At 40.9% G+C, this 24,380-nt stretch overlaps 1 protein-coding gene across 4 annotated transcripts in view; it reads right to left on the bottom strand.

Annotated features, from left to right (window-relative positions):
- RAB3GAP1 (RAB3 GTPase activating protein catalytic subunit 1) overlaps positions 1-23,725 on the bottom strand; it is a 48,043-nt gene extending 24,318 nt beyond the window's left edge. The window contains exons 1-8 of one of the 4 annotated variants that reach the window (XR_008446606.1): positions 23,517-23,725; positions 23,365-23,420; positions 19,993-20,068; positions 16,919-17,051; positions 5,520-5,598; positions 3,426-3,545; positions 1,633-1,798; positions 219-318 (exon numbers count right to left, since the gene is read on the bottom strand). Coding sequence is in view for 3 of the 4 variants with exons in the window: in XM_054043242.1 (XP_053899217.1) it covers positions 219-318; positions 1,633-1,798; positions 3,426-3,545; positions 5,520-5,598; positions 16,919-17,051; positions 19,993-20,068; positions 23,365-23,420; positions 23,517-23,564 (778 nt within the window). In the remaining variant the exon portion in view is untranslated. Of the gene's footprint in view, positions 1-218; positions 319-1,632; positions 1,799-3,425; positions 3,546-5,519; positions 5,599-16,918; positions 17,052-19,992; positions 20,069-23,364; positions 23,421-23,516 lie in introns of those variants that run through there. The other 3 variants (XM_054043242.1, XM_054043243.1, XM_054043244.1) reach the window with 3 other exon arrangements.
- Positions 23,726-24,380: the final 655 nt, after the last annotated feature.

Below are 24,380 nucleotides of genomic sequence, written 5' to 3' on the forward strand. Positions count from 1 at the left end.
AGCAAAAGACACTGCACTGTTCAGATTTAAACATTATTATAAAATTGTTCTTAAACCCACAGATATTCATATGCTTCTCTCTTAGTGAGCAGCTACTACAGTTTTGCAAAATTCTGCTAAGTCACATACAAGTATTATAAACATTTTCTTTACATTAATTGTTTTCTATAAATTAATGTAAAATTTTCCTGAAGACGCTATGCACACAAATCTCCTACCTGGTGGTTGTTGGGGCCAGAAATATTGTTGCCAGTCTTGAAGAACATACGTTAGTCGAATAGCTATGCTTACTGGAGGCAGTGGAGTTAAAGGACATCCCTAAAAAATAAATGAAGAAACACTACAAATGAATTAAAGTAAATCAACTAGAGTTACAATAATACTCTTCACACTTCACTTATTTGAAACTAAAATACTCGGTTTAAAAAAAACAAAACAAGTGAAGAATGGGTTTTCAACATTATATGAGATATTGTTGTTTCAGTACAATCTCTTCTAAAGTTTCAACCCCAAGCAGGCTATTTATCACTGTCCACTTCAGTCACTTGGCTTTAAAAGAAATAACTGGTCTAATTTTAACACAAGTTTTCCCTATAATATATAAAAATATACCGTACAGTATAAAAATAGGCCAGATAGTATAAATTCACAAATAAAAATGAAACAAATTAGATTACTTTTAAAACATGGGCCAAATCATGTTTCTTGTACTCAGGTCAGCAATCCTACTGACTTCAATGAAATTCACTGCCTGAATAACATCAAAAGAATATGGTTCTATGACAGCTACACTGACACCAATAACATGGGTGCATAAATAAGTAGAAAATTATTTCAAATCCACACAAGAATGGGGACTAAACTAGAAGAAGGTTGGTAATAGGATACATTACTCTTCAAATCCAACACAAAGATAATTATGAAAATCATTACTGTCTGACTGGTGCTTGATGGCCCATGTGAAATGAACTGGTGTATCCAAGTGCAAAGAAAGTCTGAAAAGTTTCTTAAAGAGTTAAGAGAAAAATAGAATATGTTCCCATTCCTACCATAGTCAAAAAGATCTAAGTGATTTCTATCAAACTTTCAAGGAAAATTTCTAATAGAAACTAACTCTCATCTCACTGTAAGGAGAGATGGGGGAAAGAAAGGTACAAAAAAAATCCCATCAAGATGTGTGTCTACCTTACTACAGTAAGCATGTGACCTTATTCTTGTCACGATGCCCTTCATCTCTCCCTCACTAATGGAGTGTCAAATTTAGAGTATAATTTCTTGAAGGCAGGGACCACATATTTGTGAAGTACTTAGTAAATTTAGAGTTTTGTGTCACTCAGGAGGCTACAGAATTAGCCTACTATTAGAAAGTAAAGAATTAATGAAAAAATTATTCAAAACAGTACTCACACATTAGCAATTTAGTATGACTGTTCTTTATTTTTAAAAGGTCAGTAGAGCTTTTAATTAAACTAAAAGGAAAACAGGCAGACAATGCCGATTAAAGCATAGGCCATTTTTCTTCCCCTTTAACGATTACATTACCTTAAGTTTTTTAAAAATTGCTGATTTAAAAAGAAATAGCCTACATTTCACTTGGTTAAATGGCATGATTTCTAGTACACACATACTTACTATCTTGGATTTGAAGATGTCCAACAGACCTGATAAATGAGTATACTGATTTGGCACTTTACGAAGATGAACCATTTCAAAGTCAGTTCGAACTCCATGGCCCTGACATTCTCCAACATACATTCTTCGCCATTTATGATGTATTTGCACAAACAATGGTACCTGACTGCAAAATATTGAAGCAGTAGATTAAAAAATGTTCACTGTTCTAACATCCTCAAAACTATTTAATAGTATGTATGTCAAAGCAATTTCAGACAATTCTACACAGAGATATAAAGAAAACCACCACAATGTACTGGTAATTGGGTTTAAATTAAAAATGGTTAAGTTAAAAAATAGAGGTCATAAAATACAACTTCCACTACCAGAGTTAAGTGGAATGTACAATAAACTATAGTAATGTCATAAGTAACATTTTACCAAGCATTTTGTCTTAAATTCTGATTTGGGGAGATTTAATAAAGGGTAAGAATATTTTCAGGAGCTTTAGAAGATTTATGCCATCAGATCTGTGAACAAACTAATTTATAATTTTATAAACTAAATTTTTATTAAATTTATATTAAATACTGAGAAAATTCAGTTTCATTAATTACTTAGATAATAATGAAGTGGAGAGTATACTTGTACAATCTGAAGATGACACAAAACTGAGATTGGTTGCAAGTAATTTGGAAGACAGGATTAGAATTCAAAATGACCTTGACACATTGGAGAATTGGTCCGACATCAACAAGATTAAATTAAAGTACTATGCTTAGGAAGGAAAAATCAAACAAACAAATACAAAAAGGGGAATAACTGCTTAGGCAGTAGTACTGCTGAAGAGGATCTGGGGGTTATAGTGAATCATAAACAAAGAGCAAACAATATGATATAGTTACAAAAAAGCTAACATCAATCTAGGATGTATTAACAGGAGTGCCGTATCGGGGATATGGGACATAACTGTCCCACTGTACTCAGCACTGTTGAGGCCACAGTTGAAATATAGTGTCCAGTTTTGGGTGTCACACATTAAGAAAGATATGGATAAACTGGAGAGAATTTGGAGGACAGCCAGAAAAATAAGAGGTTTAGAAAACCTGACCTATGAGGAAAGGTTATAAAAAAAAACTGGCATATTTAGTCATGAGAAGAAGGAGAACCTGACAACAGTCTTCAAATATGTTGATGGCTGCTAAAAAGAGTACAGTGATCAATTGTTGTCTGTGTGCACTGAACAAAAGACAAGAGTTTAATCTATAGCAAGAGAGATTTAGGTTAGATATTAGGAAAAAGCCTTCTAAGGATAAGGATAGTTACATACTAGAATAGATTACGCAGGGAGGTTCTGGAATCCCTATCACTGGAAGTTTTTAAGAACAGGTTGGACAAACGCCTGTCAGGAATGATGTAGGTATACCTCGACCTGCCTCAGCACACACAGCTGGACTAGATGACCTTTCAAGGTCCCTCCCAGCCCTACAATTCTATGAAAATCATGTCTTGTAGACCAATTAATTACTCTTATGGTTTTTTGTATTTTAAAACAAGAAAAAGTCTATGGAACAGAAGTCATACGTATGGTTCAGTGCATTAAAATGTTAATTATCTTTGAAAGAATCCTTTGCTATTAAGGTTAGTCCACATTTCCATTGAGACAATTTTTGTTTCTTTCTGTGGCACTATCAGACAGTCTACACTATATGTTGTTACTATCAATTTAATATTTTTCCTTACTATGAAGCATCTTCCAAATTATAATGAAAGTAATATCTGGACATGTAATCATTTAGCACTTCACTTACCAACCAGTGTTCCCCAATGCAATCGAAACTGAACTCAGAAGAAGGTTACATTTGGATTCACTAAGAACTGCATCATTATTTGCTGCTGGAGCAATAACCACAAATTCCCGTAAGCCATACCTAAAAAAAAAAAAAGGTAACATTTGTAGTAAGTTACATGTGACAAATAAATTGCATATTCTTGAGTCAGTCCTAGGTAGGCTAGAGTACAGATGTCACCAATTTACTTAACTAGTGCGCATTGTGGTAGTAATATAATGGCAATTAATTAGCATGGACTTAAATATTTAAGAGGCCTGAAAAAAAGCCAAACTATTAAAGTGCATTTTGGATTTTCAATTCATTTTCAAATATTTTAAAAATTACACATTAAAATTTCTTCTTCTTTATATAACCACTTTTACAATTCATGTACCAGAGCATATTATATGTTATTACTTATATTCTAAATCAGGGGTTCTCAACCTGTGGCCCAATCAGCACAGAGCTGCAGCCCATGTGATATCCTCAGGGCCATACAGGTAGTATTGGATGTGGCCCACAATGGTAAATAGGTTGAGAACCACTGTTCTAAATAAAAGATACATTAGAGACAACTAATAAGTACCCTACAACATGTGCTGTGAGGTACTCGATCTGAAATTCAGGCAGCAAAAAAAAAAAAAAAAAAGACGACAATGGCAGATTCACTCTGGCAGAGATCGCTGTGCTTTTCCTAGTGTGAACATAAAAGTTTGCATGAGGCTATATTATTTTCTTAAACCATAATTCTTATGGAGGAGAAATAGAAGAAGGTAAATAAACCCAACATTTATGCAAAGAGCAATTTATTTGACAATAACTTTCTGCTTTCCATTCCTATTCTTTAAGTGATCTGGAATTAAATAAAGCCATTCTCCTTCTACCCGAGTCTGCAGCCAAGACATAATCCTGAGTTTGTAACATCATACTCTGGCCACAAAGAAACTTGTGATAGCACTAGTTCTGCTTCACTGCAGAAAGGAGTGAAGAAACCAAAAGGAACACAGTGCCTATTTAACTGTAGTACAAACATAACAAAAAATTATGAATGACAAAAATACATCTTAAAATTTTATTCAATAAGTCTCGTTCTGATATGAAAGAAACTAATACTTGAAAGACTTCAGTCTGAAATATATTTAAACATGTTGAATTTAAGTACACATTTAAGTACACATACACTAAGTGTCATTTGAAGATTTTAAAACACTGAAAGCTTTTCACTTTCATTTTAATTTAAACCATTAGCTACTTTAAAATTAACTAAAATGTTCCGAATTCTGAGTGATGCTTATTTTTGTAAGGCTCAAATTTTGACACAACGAATGCTGAATGAATACCCAATCTGATCACTGAAAATCATCGTATTATGATTAGGGCTCTACCAAATTCATGGCCATGAAAAAACCTGTCACAGACCATGAAATCTGGTTTTATGTGTTCTTTTTTACCCTAATACTATACAGATTTCACGTGGGACCCCAGCGTTTCTCAAATTGAGGGGCCTGACCCAAAAGGGAGTTGCAGGGGGATCACATGGTTATTTGTGGGTGAGGCGGGGTCACAGTATTGCCACCCTTACTTCTGCACTGCCTTCAGATCTGGGCAGCTGAAGAGCTGCGGCTGTTAGCCAGGCACCCAGCTCAGAAGTCAGTGCCCTGTTAACAGCAACGCAGAAGTAAGGGTGGCAATACCATACCATGTCATCCTTACTTCTGCGCCGCTGCTGGCGGCAGCTCTACCTTCAGAGCTGGGCTCCTGGCCAGCAGCCGCTGCTCTCCAGCTGCCCGGCTCTGAAGGCAGTGCCACTGCCAGCAGCAGCGCAAAAGTAAGGGTAGCAGTACCACAACCTTCCATACAATAACCTTGCAACCCCACCCCCCCCAAACAAACACAACTCCTTTATGGGTCAGAACCCCTAAAATTACAACACCATGCAATTTCAAGATTTTAATAGCTGAAATCATGAAATGTACTATTTTAAAAATCTTGTGACCATGAAATTGACCAAAATGATATGTTAAAATGTTACCTGTAATACAGAAGAAAACAGAATAAAGAATGTATACATACCATCTCACTAGACAATGGGCTCTAGGAGGAAAATCATTGTCCATGCACAGCAAGTCTTGCATAGATAATGGAAGGGCATCTGTGAAACAATTTGATAAAGCTAAGTGTCGGTATATTTTTACAGCGTCAAGCAGAAATCTGTTGTGTGTGAAAGGTAAAGAGAAAATGTTTTCTAACTGGATTTATTTTTAAAGACATTTTTGAGGTTCATTATATTAGAACAGAATCTTTGAAACAGAAAACTTTTCTCCAGCAAAAATCAATTTTACCTCAATTTTTTTCATACAGCAGATTTAATTCCTAGTATAGTAATAAAAACTTCATATCCCTATTAAGGCCCTAGAGTTTGCCTTCCTGTTTTTACCGTTTTCATATTTTTCTTCCCTCCTTGAGGCCCTATATTGTAACCACCATATTTCTGGGATCCATCATTCACAGCCATAGGACCTCCTGCAGGTAGCTGTCCATGCTCGTGATACCTTCAGGTAAAAAGCGATATTTGCACAAAGTCTATTTATTGCCTTTTGGGTGTCCAAGGCCAGAAGAATGTTAGTTTTTAAGGTTTAATACAATTTCTGAAAGTAGGTAATACATTGGGCCCTATTAATCCATCTATTTTAAATAGACCAGCACACAATCACCACAGAATCTAGGTGTAGTTACCCAGACAATGACCATTAAAAATAATGCTCAACTCACTGCATTCAACTCTGCACTGTTACTACTCAATGGTATCAAGCATCAGGGGGTAGCCATGTTAGTCTGTATCCACAAAAACAACAAGGAGTCTGGTGGCACCTTAAAGACTAACAGATTTATTTGGGCATAAACTTTCATGAGTAAAAACCTCACCACTTCTTCAGATGCACCTGAAGAAGTGAGGTTTTTACCCACGAAAGCTTATGCCCAAATAAATCTGTTAGTCTTTAAGGTGCCACCAGACTCCTTGTTGTTTTTACTCAATGGTATGTGTTCCTTGTAGCTGTGAGGCAGTTGTCCAAAAAGGGCCATATTTTTGGAGTTTAATGTACCCAACACACACACACACACACACCATATAATCATTTGAAAGTTTATTTTATATACATTTAGATGAGGTATAATGTGCAGCTGTCATGTGGTGCCACAAGGCCTGTAGGCAAGGTGAAACAATGGTACCCAGAGTGAAAAAGTGTCATTTTTTGCACAGTTCCAATAACACTGCAGCGTGACTATGACAACAGTATTTACTGTTTGTTAATTTCAACAATTTCTGTGGTGTTTATTGGTCAAAGCTACTAAACAATGTATTAAAAGATCTGTATTAAATTTGCATGGACAAGTATTTTTTCCAGAGATGGTGAAGTTTAGTATATAGCAAATATTAACATTTTGTAATATACTGACATGAAATATTTTCATATCACATATTTTTAATTGCCAAAGTATCTCAGAAGTGATAATAGTTTTCTGTATTTTCAATTGAAATTTGCTGACCAGATCAGTCTCACACTGAAGTTTGTGCTCCAGCAGATAGCGTGCCAATAGTTTGTGCTGCATTGTGACTAGATATAAATGTAGGTGAATTCCTAAAAGTAAGGCTTCTCCATTTGTAAGCTTTTGTACATACAATGTAGCATCTAGTCTGCCTGGTAGAAGATTGTAAGCTATGTTGGTCCCAGGATACAAGAGAGACAATATTAGTGAGATAATATTTTTAATTGGACCAATTCCTGTTGATGAAAGAAATAAACTTTTGAGATCCACAGAACTCGTCTTCAGGTCTGAGAAAGGTAATCAGAGTGTCACATCTAAATAAAAGGTGGAACAAATTGTTAAGCATGAGGAGTTAACATAACATGTTGAACTTCAAAACAAAGTGGGCAATTAACATCTCTGCAGTCATGGGACAAAGGAGAACTAGTATGTTACAGACTGTTGTAAGGAGACAATATTCTGCAGAAGGACTTCAGAAAAAAAAAGGAAGAACCATCTCCTGCAGTTCGTGTATTTTATTATTTCATGTAATTTACGGGGGAGGGGGGTCGCACTCAGAGGATAGCTATGTGAAAGAGGTCACCAGTACAAAAGTTTGAGAACCACTGCTATACACCAACATCCGTCATCACAAAGGCATCACCTGCCTACCTCAAATATGTAGAAAACAATGGACAACAGTCAGATATCCAATCCAATCACAAACTCATCCATTTCATCCTCACATATCCATAACAAACTTACATTCAACACACACTTTTCCAAAACATAAGAACAGCCATGGGTACTAGGATGGCTCCCCTTTATGCCAACCTCTTCATGCGCCACCTTGAGGAAGAATCTCCAGAAAAATGTGACAAAACCCTCTCTTCTGACCTTCAAATAAACCCCCAACTTCACCAAGTTCATCATCAGAAGCAAGCTCCCCATAGACCAGGACAAACCAACTCAAAATGGCACCAGACCTTGCCAGAACAACATCTGCAAAACTTGCAGCCATATCTCCACTGTTACAACGATAAATACCCCCCGCAGCATACTTTTCATGATCCATGTGCCCTAAACACCCATATCACAATATGTGGTGCATCTCATTCAGTGCATCAAATGCCCCAACAACTAGGTGGGTGAAACTAGACAATCACTACACTTTCTAATGAACTCTCACGGAAAAACCATAAGACCAAAAAACCCTATCACCTGTGGATGAACACTTTTCACAAATGATCACTTCCATATATGATCTCTCAGTCCTCAACACTTTCAAAAGACGAGCATAGGAGCTTAAATTCATAATTCTGCTAGACACCAAAGATCATGCTCAACAGAGACAATGCTTTTATGTCTCATTACGACAACCAGTAACCCACTTGTCTACACTACAAAGTTATGTCGGAAAAGTTATGCCACTTTAATTAAAACCACTGATGCATGTCCACACTAGATCCTTGTGTCGGCAGAGTGCATCCACACTAACAACTCTTGCATCGACACAGAGAGCAGTGCACTGTGGTAGCTATCCCACTGTGCAACTGGCTGCAGGGTGCTTTGGGAAGGGTTTGCAATGCCTCATGGGGCAGGTAAAGTGTCATGATGCAGGTTTCTCAATCCCATCATTCCAGGGCAGTGGTTCCCAAAGTGGGGTTTGCGAACCCCTGGGGGTTCGCAGAACGTTTCAGGGGGTTCGCAAGAAAAATTTCATTAATGGCGGCCAGAGGACTCTGCTGGGACCCAGTTGCAGGGCAGACCGCCCGAGCCCCAGGAAGAGCGGGGCCAGGCAGTTTGAGCAGGCAGCCCGAGCCCTCCCCTGTCAGCCAGGGAGACGTCAGCCTGAGCCTTGGGGAGAGCGGGCAGTCAGCAGCCCGAGCCCCTCCCCTGTCAGCGGGGGAGCCAGCAGCCTGAGCCCCAGGGAGAGCGGGCAGTTTGAGCCAGCAGCCCGAGCCCCAGGGAGAGCGGGGCCGGGCAGCTTGATCCAGCAGCCTGAGCCCTCCCCTGTCAGCGGTGGAGCCAGCAGCCCGAGCCTCGGGAAGAGCGGGGCTGGGCAGTTTGAGCCAGCAGCCCCAGCCCTCCCCTGTCAGCGGGGGAGCCAGCAGCCCCGAACCCCAGCACTCCATGCGGGGTGCAGGTGGCAGCTCAGATTCCTGTCCCACCTTCCTCGGTGGAAGAAAAGCTGTTTGCGAGCCAAACCAGCCAGAAGCACGTTGTAGCCAGTGTAGGAGTGTTAAGGTGTCTCAGTAATTGTCCTTCTCTCTGGAGTGCTGATTTGCTTCAGTGAATGAATCTTCTCAGTTTCTAGTTTGTTGGTTGTTAGCAGTCTCTCTCTCTGTTATTTTTATTAGAACTTTTGTACACAAGTTCAATGGATAAGTGGCTGAAAAAGGAAAGTGTAAAGACGCTGGAATCAGCTAGTGTTTCCTCAAGTCCACACTGAGGAAAATCTAAGTCTAATGATCATGATGGTCCTGGAAAGTCACTTACAAAGAAAAGAAAATATGACGATGATTATATAAAATATGGCTTTACATGTATTGGTGAGCAAGAATGTCCAAAACCACTGTGTGTGATTTATGGTGACGTTCTAGCAAACAGCAGCCTCAAACCTTCTCTACTTCGGCGCCACTTAGAAACTAGGCATCCTGCACAACTCGACAAGCCTGTTGATTTTTTCAAGCCAAAATTAGCTGAGAAGAAAAGTGACATTACCAGTTTTATATCCAAAGCAAGTACTGATCATGAAAATGCACTTTAAAGCGTCATACCACATAAGCTACCGAGTAGCAAAAGCATCTGGTTAGGCCTCAGCTGGAGTATTGTGTCCAGTTCTGGGCACCGCATTTCAAGAAAGATGTGGAGAAATTGGAAAGGATCCAGAGAAGAGCAACAAGAATGATTAAAGGTCTTGAGAACATGACCTATGAAGGAAGGCTGAAAGAATTGGGTTTGTTTAGTTTGGAAAAGAGAAGACTGAGAGGGGACATAATAGCAGTTTTCAGGTATCTAAAAGGGTGTCATAAGGAGGAAGGAGAAAACTTGTTCACCTTAGCCTCTAAGGATAGAACAAGAAGCAATGGGCTTAAACTGCAGCAAGGGAGGTCTAGGTTGGACATTAGGAAAAAGTTCCTAACTGTCAGGGTGGTTAAACACTGGAATAAATTGCCTAGCGAGGTTGTGGAATCTCCATCTCTGGAGATATTTAAGAGTAGGTTAGATAAATGTCTATCAGGGATGGTCTAGACAGTATTTGGTCCTGTCACAAGAGCAGGGGACTGGACTCGATGACCTCTCGAGGTCCCTTCTAGTCCTAGAATCTATGAATCTATGAATCAGAAGCCCATACCATGGCAGAGAGCTTGATTGGTCCATGTATAAAAGACGTAGTTCATTGCATGCTCAGAGAAAAGGCTGCAAAAAGGATTGACATGGTACCTTTGTCCAATAATACGTTGTCACGAAGAATTAATTACATGTCAAATAATGGAGAGACCACAATTGTACATAGAGTGAAAAATAGTCCATATTATGCTATACGGTTGGATGAATCAACTGATGTAGCTAATCTAGCTATTTTGCTACTGTTTGTACGTTATGTGAATGAAGGTATGGTTGAAGAAGACTTGTTGTTTTGCCAACCATTGGAAGAACGTACAACTGGAGAAGATATCTTCAATCTGACTAATGCATATTTTCAAGAAAAGGAAATATATTGGTCTCATTGCCTAGGCATTTGCACTGATGGGGCCACATCAATGACGGGGAAGTATACTGGATTTGTAGCTCGAACAAAAAAGGTTGCATCAAAAGTCTCTTGGACTCATTGCAGCATCCATAGACAAGCCCTTGCAACAAAATACATGCCAGAGGGACTGAAGGAAGTGCTGGACAATGCAGTGAAAATGGTGAATTTCATAAAATCATGGCCAACAAATTCCAGAATATTTCACGTACTTTGTGAAGAAATGGGTAGTATACATGACTGTGTGTTGACCCATACTGAAGTTAGATGGCTCTCAAGGGGTAAAATCCTTGTGCGCTTGTTTGAGGTTAGAACGGAAATCCTAGGTTCTTTTCAACAGCCACCCTTTCCACCTTGCCAGCTGTATGGAAAATAATGTCTGGGTCCAGAGCCTAGCTTATTTAGCAGATATTTTCTCAAGAATTAATGACCTAAATTTATCTCTTCAAGGCCTCAATATAACAGTTTTCAATGTGCAAGAGCGAGTTGAATTCCTGATAAAGAAGTTGCAGTTCTGGGGAAGTTGTTTGGAAAACAATCAAGCTGAGTGTTTCAGTAATCTTCATGACTTCCTGGCAGAACATAAACTTCAGTTGGATCAGTGCACTAAAACCAATATAATTGCACACCTAAAAGGACTTTGCACAACTTTCAGGGAATACTTTCCAGCTATGTCAGGCGATAATGATTGAATTCGCAACCCTTTTGATGATACCACTTTCTCAACACAGATATTAAACACCAAGGAAAAAGATAAATTGATTGAGATCTCCTGTGATTACAAACTGAAAAGGAGTTTCAGAAATCTATGATTGATCAACTTTTGGCTGAGTTTAAGAAATGAGTACCCCTTTCTGGCAGAAAAAGCTGCTGCAGTTTTGTTACCATTTTCAACAACATACTTATGCAAGAAAGCATTTTCCTCGTATGCACATCTGAAAACCAAATACAGAAACAGACTTGATGCCGAACCAGACCTGAGACTTTATCTTTCTCCAGTGGTTCCAGACTTCCAAGAGCTATGCAGAGCAAGGCAAGCGAATCCATCACACTGAGGAAATTTAAACTTAAATCCCTGGAAATATTCATTTTTAGGAGGGGGTTCACGAGATGTCACAATTTAGTGAAAGGGGTTCACGGGCTGTTAAAGTTTGGGAACCACTGTTCCAGGGGCATCCTAGTAGACTGTCAACCGCTTTTTCAACTGAAGTGGTGGGGGAGGAGAGGAAAGTGGTGTGTCTGGGGTAGGAAAGACAGCAGGCTGACCGACCTATCCTGAGGCAGAGAAACACCCTACCCCCTACGTTAGCCCCCGGCTCTGCTCAGCACAGCAGTCTCTCCCGAAGCAGCCTGCTCTGCCTGCCTGCCTATGGTTCTGTGATTCCCTCCCAGTTCTCCCACAACCACCTCACCTGCTGGGAGCAGCATCCTGCGTAGCTCTGTGAGCTCTCTGTGCTGAGGAATGTCAAAGCAGCACAGCAGTCATAGACCCACACCCAGCCCCACCAGCAGCAGCAGTCTGCCTCCAGCAGCACCACTGTGTTCCGTGCAGGGCAGAACAGGAGCATTCCATGTTAATTATTTGCTCTTTGTTCCCCAAAAGGAGCAGCATGCTCAGCTGCCAGATACTTCCCAGAGCTTTGAAAGGGAGGGGCGTATGTCTGCATGGCAGCAGAAATCAAAACAGTGACTAGAGCAGTCACCGCACGCACTGTGGGATACTGATGGAAACCAGTTATGTCGACAAAACAAACAGCAGTGTCTACACTGACGCTTTGTCGCTTTAAGTTTGCTGCAAAAAGCTTTATGCTTCTTGTTGAAATGGTATTGTTTTGTCGGCGAAACAGCAGAGTTTTGCCTCCAAAAGAAGCTTTGTTGTGTGTACACCTCCCGTTTTGTCAGCAAAAGGCAGCTTTTGCTGACAAAAGGTTGTAGTGTAGAGAAGGTCTTATTCTTCTTTGTATGACTGCAGAGGTGTTAATTGCTCACTTCATTTTGAATGGTTTCTTGCAACAGGTGTTAACTCCTTATGCTAAACAATCTGTTGTATTTAGCTCTGACACTCTGTTTACCTTTCTCAGACCAGAAGAAGGACTCTGTGGAGCTCAAAAATCTTGTCGCTTTCACCAACAGAAGTTGGTTCAAGAAATATATTACTTCATCCACTTTGCCTCTCTGGTAGAATGTTTTCATGTATAGTGGTCTATGCACGCAGTACCAGCCTCTGAAATATTCTAGAAAGTAGTTTTTCAATTCAGAATTTACACATAGGTCAGTATTAGTGTCAGAGGTGACAATACACAGCTTCATATTGTGAATATGCAAATGCTGTGAGAAAGAAGTGGCCTAACAAGAAGTGGTGAAGACAACATCCACAGACAAGTCTTTGCCTCATGCTCTTCGTCCCTTTTCAGAGCAGTTACTGCTCTTGACAACCATGTCATCAACACTAAGACAATCCCATTTGACCCTGAAACATATCTACGGGTGCTAATCAACATATCCACTCGACTACACGTAACATCAGATATATCAGTCTCCACGGAAATAGCAGATGTTGGTGAAGAACAAATGAAGAGATTTGTGAGAGGTGTACCTTATTCTAATGGGACAAGAAACTTCTTCAGCCCCATCAAAAAAATCTGTCATCAAAACGTTTGCTGACATGGCCAAAACAAATAAATATCTGGCAAGGAATGGACAATCCCAGCAGTTATCAGTCCAGAAACTGTCTTCCACAGAGCTCTGTCCTTAACAAGATGCAGAGATGAGGTTCTTAGTCACTCAACAGGACCTGGGCCTATGTCCGTCTTCCATACTGATGGAACAATGAGAAGAACAGACAAAGCTGAATTAGGGCATCATCTGGAAGCCCTAGCTGAAAGAATTCATGACCTAAGAGCATGTAACAAAGAGTATGTCTACACTTAGAGTTTTTGCGCTGTAAGTTTCACCGGTGATAGGGAACCAGTGAAAGAAAAGCGCTGATTTATGTACTCACTTAATTCCTCAGTCAGAGAGTGTTTACACTAGCAGCACTTCCATCGCCGACGAGAGCAGCGCTGTAGAGCAGCTATCCCACAGTGCAGCTCTCTCGATAGGTCTTGTGGGAAGGGGAGGGGTGAGCGGAAGGCTTTCTGGGTCCCTGCTCAGTGCCCCATGCTGCACTGCTTCATGTCCCAGCAGCCCCATTACTTCCTTGTTTCTTTCGTGGCATTTTTTTTTTTTTTAAACCCTTGCTGTCTGGCTGCTTTCCCTGCCACATCTACAAGCAAAGAGAAAGGGAGTTTCAAACTTCCCGGGGCCAAGCCAAAATTTCTGCAGCAAAAAAGGTGTTAGCAGAGCTGTATGACCAAGCGAGAAAGAAAAGGAGATCCACAGAGACCTGAATTGCTTGAACTTCAATCTAGCTATCACAAGTCATTGGCCTAACTTCCACCATGTGAGGATAGTTTTTAAGAACATTTTGGCAAACGAAGATTTGGATGTCTTCATACACAGGTAAAACAGATATTGGATTACCATTGCAACATGGATGGAAAAATGGGGGCGATGAACTACTTCCTGTATTCTTCAAGGACCCAACAGCATCTGAGCTTCTACAAGACCTTATTTGTGCCTGTACCAGTAGGGGTCATTGCACAATCAACCGTGTCTGTAGTCAAAACAATCTTCCCTGCACAGAACTGTGTACATGCCAAGACAATTAAGAATTTGGTAACCCATGCACCCTCATGAAAGATCATAATGATGAACAAAATGGTGATAATGTTGACTAGAAATGTCACCAGTGCTATCACGTTTCAATACCTGTACAAATTATTAGATTATTACCTTTTAGATTGTCATTGTGATGCTTTAAGGTCACAGAGAAATCCAACTTTATGTCTTGAAATAGTAAGCGAGGGTCATTAAACTAACAGAAACTAATGTAAATATTTCAAAGTGATCATTTAACATGTTGATGGTGTCACTGTTTATCCCTGTGTTGGGGTTCCTGTTTCTATTGTAATGGCATCACTCGACAGCTCCACATCATACCTCATCTCAACCTTCACAGCTGTCAGTCTAGCACATTCACTAGCACTAATGTAACTTTAAATTAAAAGGGACTTTCTTCTACTGAGAAGGCATAGCTACCAAATATTTTGGAAAAAATATTTCTTGCCTTAATCTGTAAAAGTGTTAAAACACATCATTAAGGAAATCACAATAATAGTAGATGCTCCTGCTATGGTAATTCCTAATCATTATTCAAGATATATCAGAAAAGAGCTGGGACAGGGACCGTCCATGGAAGGACATTACCAATCAAATAATACAAGCATGTACTGGCTATCATCTGAAAAAGAAGAGAAGTCTTCAGGGGCTTTGAGATGTTACTTAATATAATGAGACTGAAAATTTTCTTGTTCTTGATAGTTCCAAATTCTGAGGCATGTGTTTTAGAGTTGGTGGGTAAATGGTGAGGAGTTAAATTTACTGTACTCTGATTTTAAGGTTTACATGGGGATGAGAAACCTCTCGGCTCCTTGGAGCTAAGATCAAAGTTTAGAGGACACTGTAGTTGGAAACACTGTAATTACATACAATCACATGCTCTTCAAAATAAAACAAACAAACAATGCAGGTTTGTCAGCTTTAATTCTGCTGCAGCATTTGTTAACATGCCAAAGAGAGTAAATGTAATAGTGAACAAAACATACCATTATAAAGCTTTGGTATGTCTGTTAGGCTACAATATGTTCTTTCATTACTACCATAATGTTTCACTAACGCAAAATGCTAACATTCAGTATTTACATTAGATTTTAAAACAGCCAACCCAACATAAGATTCAGGTTTCCTCCCAGAGATATTAGTAAGAGAGTGATCAACACTGTTCCAAACATCCGCAAGTTTTATTAAAACTGTTCTTTAAAGCAGATTTCAACATATGGAATATACTGAAACTGAAGACAACAAAATGATTTTTGACTCATGTTAACGAGAGGTTTGAATGGAGGATTGGGTAGGTAGGTTTTCCAAATTCTAGCCCCCAACTCCCACACTGTGCAATCTTCTGAAAGTATTTTAGGGACTGATTTTCACAGGTACTAAGCAATCCCAGCTTCAGCTGAAGTCAATGGGAACACACGTCATTAATCGCCCTGTGCCAAAGTTTATCCTTTTGTAATATGGGGTAATACCTGCATCATGGGATTATTTTGAGATCCTCTGATAAAAGGAATAAGTGTGCAAAGTATTGTTATAAAGGGATGCTGTCATTATGAATAAAACTATTTATATAGTCTCATGGCCAGTACCTAGAGTTAAAGTTAATGCTTTTCCAGCTTCTTTTTAGTTCATGCACATATGCATACATGCTGAGACATCTCTCTTTTCTGACTTCTCTCTTTTTTTAAAAAAAAACAGTCAAGGTATTAGCTTAATAAGAATCCTGTTAGTCTTATAGTTTGCATGACAATGACAGGAAGGCAGAGTTGTGAAAAGATGCAGTGTTCACCTGTCCGGAAACGAATGTAACAAATACAGAGCCATCAATTTATTGGATGTAAGGTGCTGTTCCAAAAAGCTATTTGATTTTTTGCATCTTGCTTTTTATTCTGCGAATAATTTCGAGATTTTTTTCCAGAATAAAGAGGAAATTTGAAGAGAAAAGTTAGTTGGGTACAACAAAAAAAACCTTGTCAAGCCTGACAATGTCCATTTAAAATTGATCTGTTTTGTTTAGCTATGATATAACCAGACACACAAGAATGAGTATCTACAGATTACCTAATGTTATTTAAAGAAGATCTGACACTATCATTTTTGTATGCAATATAAAAAAAAAAAAAAAAAAAAAAGTGTATACAGGTGCACATACAAAACACTTGCTATTTTTGCCTTTTATGCCAAGATAACAGCCAGACAGCTGAATTTTAAGGACCTTTACATTTATAACCGAACAATAACTCAAATTCTTTGGCGAGAACCAACTAACAATACTACATGGAAACTAAAGTTTCCAAAATATTTTAAACAGACATGTGGTTTGAGAGCATAATCTGCAGACCTTTGAAGTTTCTAGGCAAGTCAAATTAATGTGCTGCAAATTTCACACTACATCATCATGATACAGTGAAGAGTAATTTCTGAATGCTATCTACCCTACCCATATTTACCATATAAAAGAACAATCATTTACCTTCTACCAACTCCTCTTTCCCATCTTTGTAACTGGCTTCTTGCACAAGATAATGATGCGTAATGGAGAATCTGAAGTCAGCAAATGAAATTTCATCTGATTTCTCCTCCCATATTCCAGTGGTGTATACACCCTGCATATTGAAAAGGGTAAGATATTATTCGGTCATGGAGATTTAGGTTAATCTTCATCAACAACAGTGTTCCCATTTTTTACATCCATGTGTGGAATGAATTTTGTTATGCGCACCAATACAGAGGTGATGTGTGGCGGGGGTGGGGCCGAGGGGTTCGGAGTGTGGGAGGAGGCCCAAGGCTGGGGCAGAGGGTTGGCGTGTGAGTGGGTAAGGGCTCTGGCCGGTGTGCTGGCTCTGGGGTGAGACCAGGAATGAGGGGTTTGGGGTGCAGGCTGCCCCGGGACTGCGGCAGGGAGAGAGGACTCCCCCCAGCCCTCTCCGGCCACAGCCAGGACTGAGGGAAAGGGACTTCTCCCCGGCCTGTGCAGCCCTTGATTGCCTGATGCGTGTCCACACAGCTTAGAGGGAACTTAGATCAGCAATAAGTATATTCCAAGTATTACCTACAGAATTAATCTTTCTGGTGTGGACAATAAATATGTATTTTACATAGTATCTTATTTTATATAGATTAATAAAAACGGAGTCCCAAAACGCTTTACAAAGTTAACAAAATATTAAAACAAATCTTGCTATGATCAAGTAGGTTTATTTCAAAGGTCTGGTTATTCTAAATAACCTATAGAATTATCTGGCAATTCGAAGGCATTTGTGTTTCTCTCCTACAAAAATCACAGATTTCAGAGTGTTCACCACTGCTGTGCTGAAAGACAAAACAGCTCCTTTAGGAGATTATGTCTACTTTATACTGCTTGGTTCCAATATTTGGTGTGAAATATTTTTCCATTTCTAATATTCATCTTGAATCTGACCTCACTTTTAAGTAATTACACAATTCTATCCTTCAGAGAACAGTAAACAGTTCTGTGTATGAAAAACAAACATCAATCAAGTTTCAGATGTAGAAACAGTAGTTAGATCATTATTTAAAATATAATGTATCTGCATAATGCTGACTGTAAATATCACAATGTAACACTGCATATGTATGATTAACAACAATTCTACTTTTCTATATAGTAATGCTTAAACAAAACTATTTAGAGGATTCCTTGATTTGCACCATTCTCTTTCTTGTTATAGGGCTTCTATCACTAGACTATTGGAATAGATAACTCAAGAAACAAGTTCAACCTTAAGGTGTAGGAATATATTAATAGTTAAGATTGAAAGTATTTGATTAGATAACCAAGTTTTAACCCTAAAAACTGTGTGCTGACCACCACATTTAGTTTCATAAAACTCCCTTTGAATATGTAGCTGCCAGCCCACCCAGTACAGAAGAATTTCTCTGCATTGCTATGCAGGATATCTGGGTAGTTTCCTGTCTGGTGTCCTGGGCTCAGAGAAGGAAGGCTGCAAAGACTCAGGCTATGTCTACACTACAGCCTATGTCAACATAAGTTATGCCACTCAGGGGTGTGAATAAACCAACCGCCTGAATGACACAAGTTACACCAACATAAGCACTTGTGTGCACAGTGCTATGTTGACAGAAGAGCTTCCCTTACTGACACAGATTCTGACGTTCACTGAGGTTGTTTTATTATGCAAACGGAAGAGCTCTCGGCTGCGCCACTGTTTTTGTAGACATCCTCGAAGTCTAAGGCCTTGGCTACACTTGCAAGTTACAGCACTGTAAAGCCTCCCCCAGTGCTGTAACTCACTCCCTGTCCACACTGGCAGGGCACTTGCAGCGCTGTATCTCCCTGGGTACACCGCTGCAGGTACTCCACATCTCCGAGAGGAATGGCTACGACTCACAGGTGTGAGTGTAAACGCTTGCAGCACTGTACTAATCACCTTGTCAAGAGGCCAATCCTCTCCATTGTTGTGACCGGCTGCAGGAATGCGGAAGTGCCGGTTTCAAAGCTCATACTGCAGAGAAAAGTAAACAATTTGCAGCTTGCTTTGAGTAAGTAAACGAATGAGCAGGGGGCCGGGAGTTTGGAACTTGCAAAATAGAGAGCTGACATGCTCCAAAAACAACAAGGAGTCTGGTGGCACCTTCAAGACTAACAGATTTATTTGGGCATAAGCTTTCGTGAGTAAAAACCTCACTTCTTCGGATGGTTTTTACTCACGAAAGCTTATGCCCAAATAAATCTGTTAGTCTTTAAGGTGCCACCAGACTCCTTGTTGTTTTTGTAGATACAGACTAACACGGCTACCCCCTGATACTATGCTCCAAAAAGCACTCTCTCTCCCCCCACACTCCCTGTCACAATCCACTCCACCCCTGCCCCCCCCCCCCCGTTTTGAAAAGCACGTTGCAGCCACATGAATGCTGGGATAGCTGCCCATAATGCACCACTCCCAACACACTGCAAATGTTACAAGTATGGCCACACCACTGCGCTGGCAGCTGTCAGTGTGGACAGACTGCAGCGCTTTTCCCTACTCAGCTGTATGAAGACAGGTTTACCTCACAGCGCTGTACAGCTGCAAGTGTAGCCAAGGCCTAAAAAATACTTAGGGTGAGTGGAGTGCCTCAGCCACAACTGCATCCTCTGTAATGAAATACTGACTAGCTCTGAGGAGTCATGTGACACCTTTATCCATGCATCATAAAGGTTAAGTGCCATGGAGTGGAGGAAAAACAGAGATACTTGAGAACTGAAATGGGAACCTGGACAACACGTTTCCCACTCTGAACCCAGGAACAAGAACACTGGAGCACACAAAGGTCTACTCATTACCAATATAACATTTCCTTGGGAGAAAATTTCTCCCAATCATAACTTTATAATTAATTTTGACCACACAGATTCATTTCTGCAAGTAAAATTCCCATTGAAAACTGTTCTTGCTGTAAGTAACCTCAAACTTTAGTCTGCCAAATACAAGGAAATTTGAAGTGTAAATATGAATGCACACTATATATTATACCATGCCATTTCCAATTATAAAACAGAATTTCATAAGCAATTAAACTGACCTTTTCTAGGGGCTTGCCTGAAGAAACCCCAATAAGTTTCCAGTCATTCAAAACTTCTTCAACTTTTGAAATAAATCTAGTGGGGAGAAAAATTGTTAGTATTTCCTAAACAGTGTCTACATTAGACCTTATCTCGCTAAAAATCACAGTACAATACAGTGAAATTCCTGAAAAATGAGCACTGTACAACTCATTACAAGGGAAAAAAATTGTTAACTTATTTTAGGATTTTATTCTATTCTTTTTTTTTCTATTTCATTTATACTAAGCCTTACTCTCAGAGTGCCTGATTGTGAGCCTCTTATTTACACTGGTGAGCTGTTACTCACATGAGTAGTTCCACTCAGTAGTTCTATTTCAGGGGAAATTACACTTCATTCAGATTTTATTTTCACTGATCACCAGTTTAAAATAAGGGGCTCACAATCTGATCTACAGGATGTAGGCACAAACATTCCATTGAGCAGAGAGGGGGAGGTGTACCTACATGTACCCAAATAGTATTGTAAACGTTAAATAATTTGTAAACAGAATGATTTTGTCTGTCTCACTGACCAGCTCAGGAATTATACACTTGGAAAGTTAATTCTAAAATAACCTATTTATTGTACAATACAGTGCTGCTTACATCATTCAGTATCTGAACAGAAAAGGGCAGAAGGGAACGAGAATGATGGCCAGAGTCTGAGCAGGAAATCTCTCTCTCTCTCTCTCTCTCAAATATTTCAAAGTTGTAACTAACAAATAAAATACAAAACACACCATACAGATATAAAGCTGTACTTTTAGTTTATGATTCTGGAGACAGTGATAAACGCCTCAAAAGTTATTCTTAGTTTAGAAAGTCATCTGAACTTTCTGGGTGAGTTTTAGTAGAAACTGAATTCATGCTTTGTTTGTTAGCTTACTGTGAATTACATTTTTCAGGATATACAGTTCTGAACACTTTCCCAAGTTGATTTCATTATGCTCAGAAATATTGGAAATCCAAATAATAGAATCATAGAATATTAGGATTGGACTGAGAGACCTCAGGAGGTCATCTAGTCCAATCCCCTGCTAAAAGCAGGGCCAACACCAACTAAATCATCCCAGCCAGGGCTTTGTCAAGCCAGTCCTTAAAAACCTCTAAGGATGGAGATTCCACCACCTCCCTAGGTAACCCATTCCAGTGCTTCACCACCCTCCTAGTGAAATACTGTTTCCAATCTAGACCTTCCCCACTGCAATTTGAGACTGCTTCTTGTTCTGTCATCTGCCACCACTGAGAACAGCCTAGCTCCATCCTCTTTGGAACCCCCCTTCAGATAATTAAAGGCTGCTATCAAATCCCCCCTCATTCTTCTCTTCTGCAGACTAAATAACCCCAGTTCCCTCAGCCTCTCCTCATAAGTCATGTGCCCCAGTCCCCTAATAATTTTCACTGCCCTTCACTGGACTCTCTCCAATCTGTCCACATCCCTTCTGTAGGGAAATGACCAAGCCAACAATTGTAAAAGTCAATAAATCAACACTAGCTCCAAACAGTAATGTTCTGTCCCCAACAGCTGAAAATGCATACTTAAACTAGTTATTAAAAATAATGGGAAGACTGATTCTAATATGTACTTTTCTCCCTGACAGACTTCATTCTTTGAAACTTTAGTGTAATCACCAGAAGCCCTCCGAATATTATGACTCAATTATAAATATTGACTTTAAACAAACAAAATTCCATACCATGGATTATTCAAATAGCAACCCAAATTTAGATTTTAACACATAGCAGACTATAAAACTTTGAAAGAGGACTACGCTTCTATCATAAAAATTAGAGATGGAAAAGGCCTATAAAATCATGTAGGTAATGTAAGATTGTTCTTTACAATCTATTTTCTGGTACTTTACATTAATATGTTCACTTTAAGGAAACACACACCCACACCCGATGATGGGTCTGATCCTACTTCTATTTACTTAATTGGGAGTGGGATTAGGCCTCGTGTATGTTTCATTGGCATTTCAATATTCCAAATCAGAATTATTCTTATGGTTGGGGTAGCACCTTCTGCCTATCCAATCAACCTTAATTAGAAGAGGTCAATTTTCTTCTGTGCTCATTCCATCTGCATACAGACAAACTAGCACTTCAATCAACTTCTAAGTTTGTGTCATACGCAGCAATCCATTCTGTGCACTGTCTACATTACTATTTTAAGTAAGCAAACAAAAAAAGATGACTAAATTTCTGACATGCCAAAACAAGATAAATTGTTCCCTGTCAAATATTTAGCCAAGCAAAACTAATAATGGTATTTAACCACACAAGCACATATCTGCTCTGAACAGAATACAGGAAATACACCTCTACCTCAATACAACTAGACCTGATAAAACACAAATTCGGATATAACGCGGTAAAGCAGCGCTCCGGGGGGGAAGGGGGGCGTGCACACTCTGGAGGATCAAAGCAAGTTCAATACAACGTGGTTTCTCCTATAACGCAGCAAGATTTTTTGGCTCCCAAGGACAGCGTTATACTGGGGTAGAGGTGTACTATATTGCACACTAAGCAGTGACACTGTGTTCGGAGTCAAGTATCAGGGGGTAGCCGTGTTAGTCTGTATCTACAAAAACAACAAGGAGTCTGGTGGCACCTTAAAGACTAACAGATTTATTTGGGCATCAGCTTTCCTGGACTTCTTCGGATGCTATGCGGTTTTTACCCACGAAAGCTTATGCCCAAATAAATCTGTTAGTCTTTAAGGTGCCACCAGACTCCTTGTTGTTTGTGTTCGGAGTGGAGTAATATCACCAAAATGCAGTTCCTGCTCTGAAGAACTGTCTCTATGTTAGCTTTTCTGAAAGACACCCGACTGTTGGCTCTTCTTCAGTGGTGACAGCAGTGAGAGAAGCACGGAGGGACAAGGCTCCAGGAAGTCACTGGTTATTTTACTACGGGATCATTTAGACGGAATCAGAACAGGCCTACGCAACAGCACGGTGAAAATGCTGCCAGCGTCCTACGCCAGCACACCCACAAGTAGATACACTCCGGGGTCAACAACAGGAGAGGGAAACTTGTCCCCAAAACGCTAAGGCGTGTGGGGCCACACCACAGGAGGCACGACGCTGGGGCCCCAGGGGAAGGAGCGGGACTCGGGAGGCCATAGTGCCTTTCCCAGGGGTTCCTGAGCGCAGGCAAGAGCTTGCCGAGGAGGAGGATGCGCGCTGTGCAATCAGCCCATCCGGGATGACACTGGGTCGCTCTCTGAGGGCCCCTTCCCCTAAACTTGCAAAGCCGGGGGGGGGGGGGGCTACCACAGGGAAGGGCGGCGGGCTGGGCGCAGGGGAGGGGCGAGAGATGCGGAGCCCGGGGATCCGGTCTCGTACCTTTCCCACTCGGAGGCGGTGGTGAAGTCCGTGATCTCAAACACCTCGGACTCGGGCTGCGGGGAGAGAGCGGGAGAGGCGGTGAGTGCGGGCGGGCTAGGAGAAACCGCCGCGAGGGGGGGGGGGGGGCGGACAGGGGCCGGGGGACTCACCTCGCTGTCCGCCGCCATCTTGTGCAGCCACTGGGCAGTAGCGCGCATAGGATGACGGGAGACTAGCGGGGGAAGGGAACAGGAGGGTGGGGAAGGACGGCGAGAGAGCCATTGGAAATGTCCCCAGCTTTGGCGCTCCCACAGAGAGCCACCCACTGCTCTCGGTCCAGTCCGATATCTCCCTTCCCCTCGCCGAGACAGCCCTGTCCCTACACCCCTCCTGAGGGACAGCCCTGCCCCTCCACTCCACTCCTCCACACACCTCCTGAGGGACAGCCCTGCCCCTCCACTCCCCTCCTCCACACACCTTCTGAGGGACAGCCCTGCCCCTCCACTCCCCTCCTCCACACACCTTCTGAGGGACAGCCCTGCCCCTCCACTCCACTCCCCTCCTCCACACACCTTCTGAGGGACAGCCCTGCCCCTCCACTCCACTCCTCCACACACCTCCTGAGGGACAGCCCTGCCCCTCCACTCCACTCCTCCACACACACCCCTCCTCAGAGCCAGCCTTGCCCCTACACCCCTTCACACACACCCCTCGAGAGACAACCCTACGCCCCACACAGACACCCGTCCTTAGATCCAGCCCTGCCTCTTCATCTCCACACACACCCATGCACGTACAAAGACAGCATGTCCCTTCCATCTTCACAGTCTCCTCAGAGATTTTATGCAGTGTAGCTATAGCTATGTCAGTCCCAAAGTATTAGCGAGACAAGGTGGGTGAGATATCTTTTATTGGTCCAACCTCTGTTGGTGAGAGAGACATGCTTTTGAGGAAGAAGAGCTCTGTGTGGCTCGAAAATCTCACCAATAGAAGTTGGTCCAATAAAAGATATTACCTCACCCACCTTATCACTT

The sequence above is a fragment of the Malaclemys terrapin genome, chromosome 11, assembly GCF_027887155.1.
Source record: "Malaclemys terrapin pileata isolate rMalTer1 chromosome 11, rMalTer1.hap1, whole genome shotgun sequence".
In the NCBI taxonomy this organism is placed as follows: domain Eukaryota; kingdom Metazoa; phylum Chordata; order Testudines; family Emydidae; genus Malaclemys; species Malaclemys terrapin.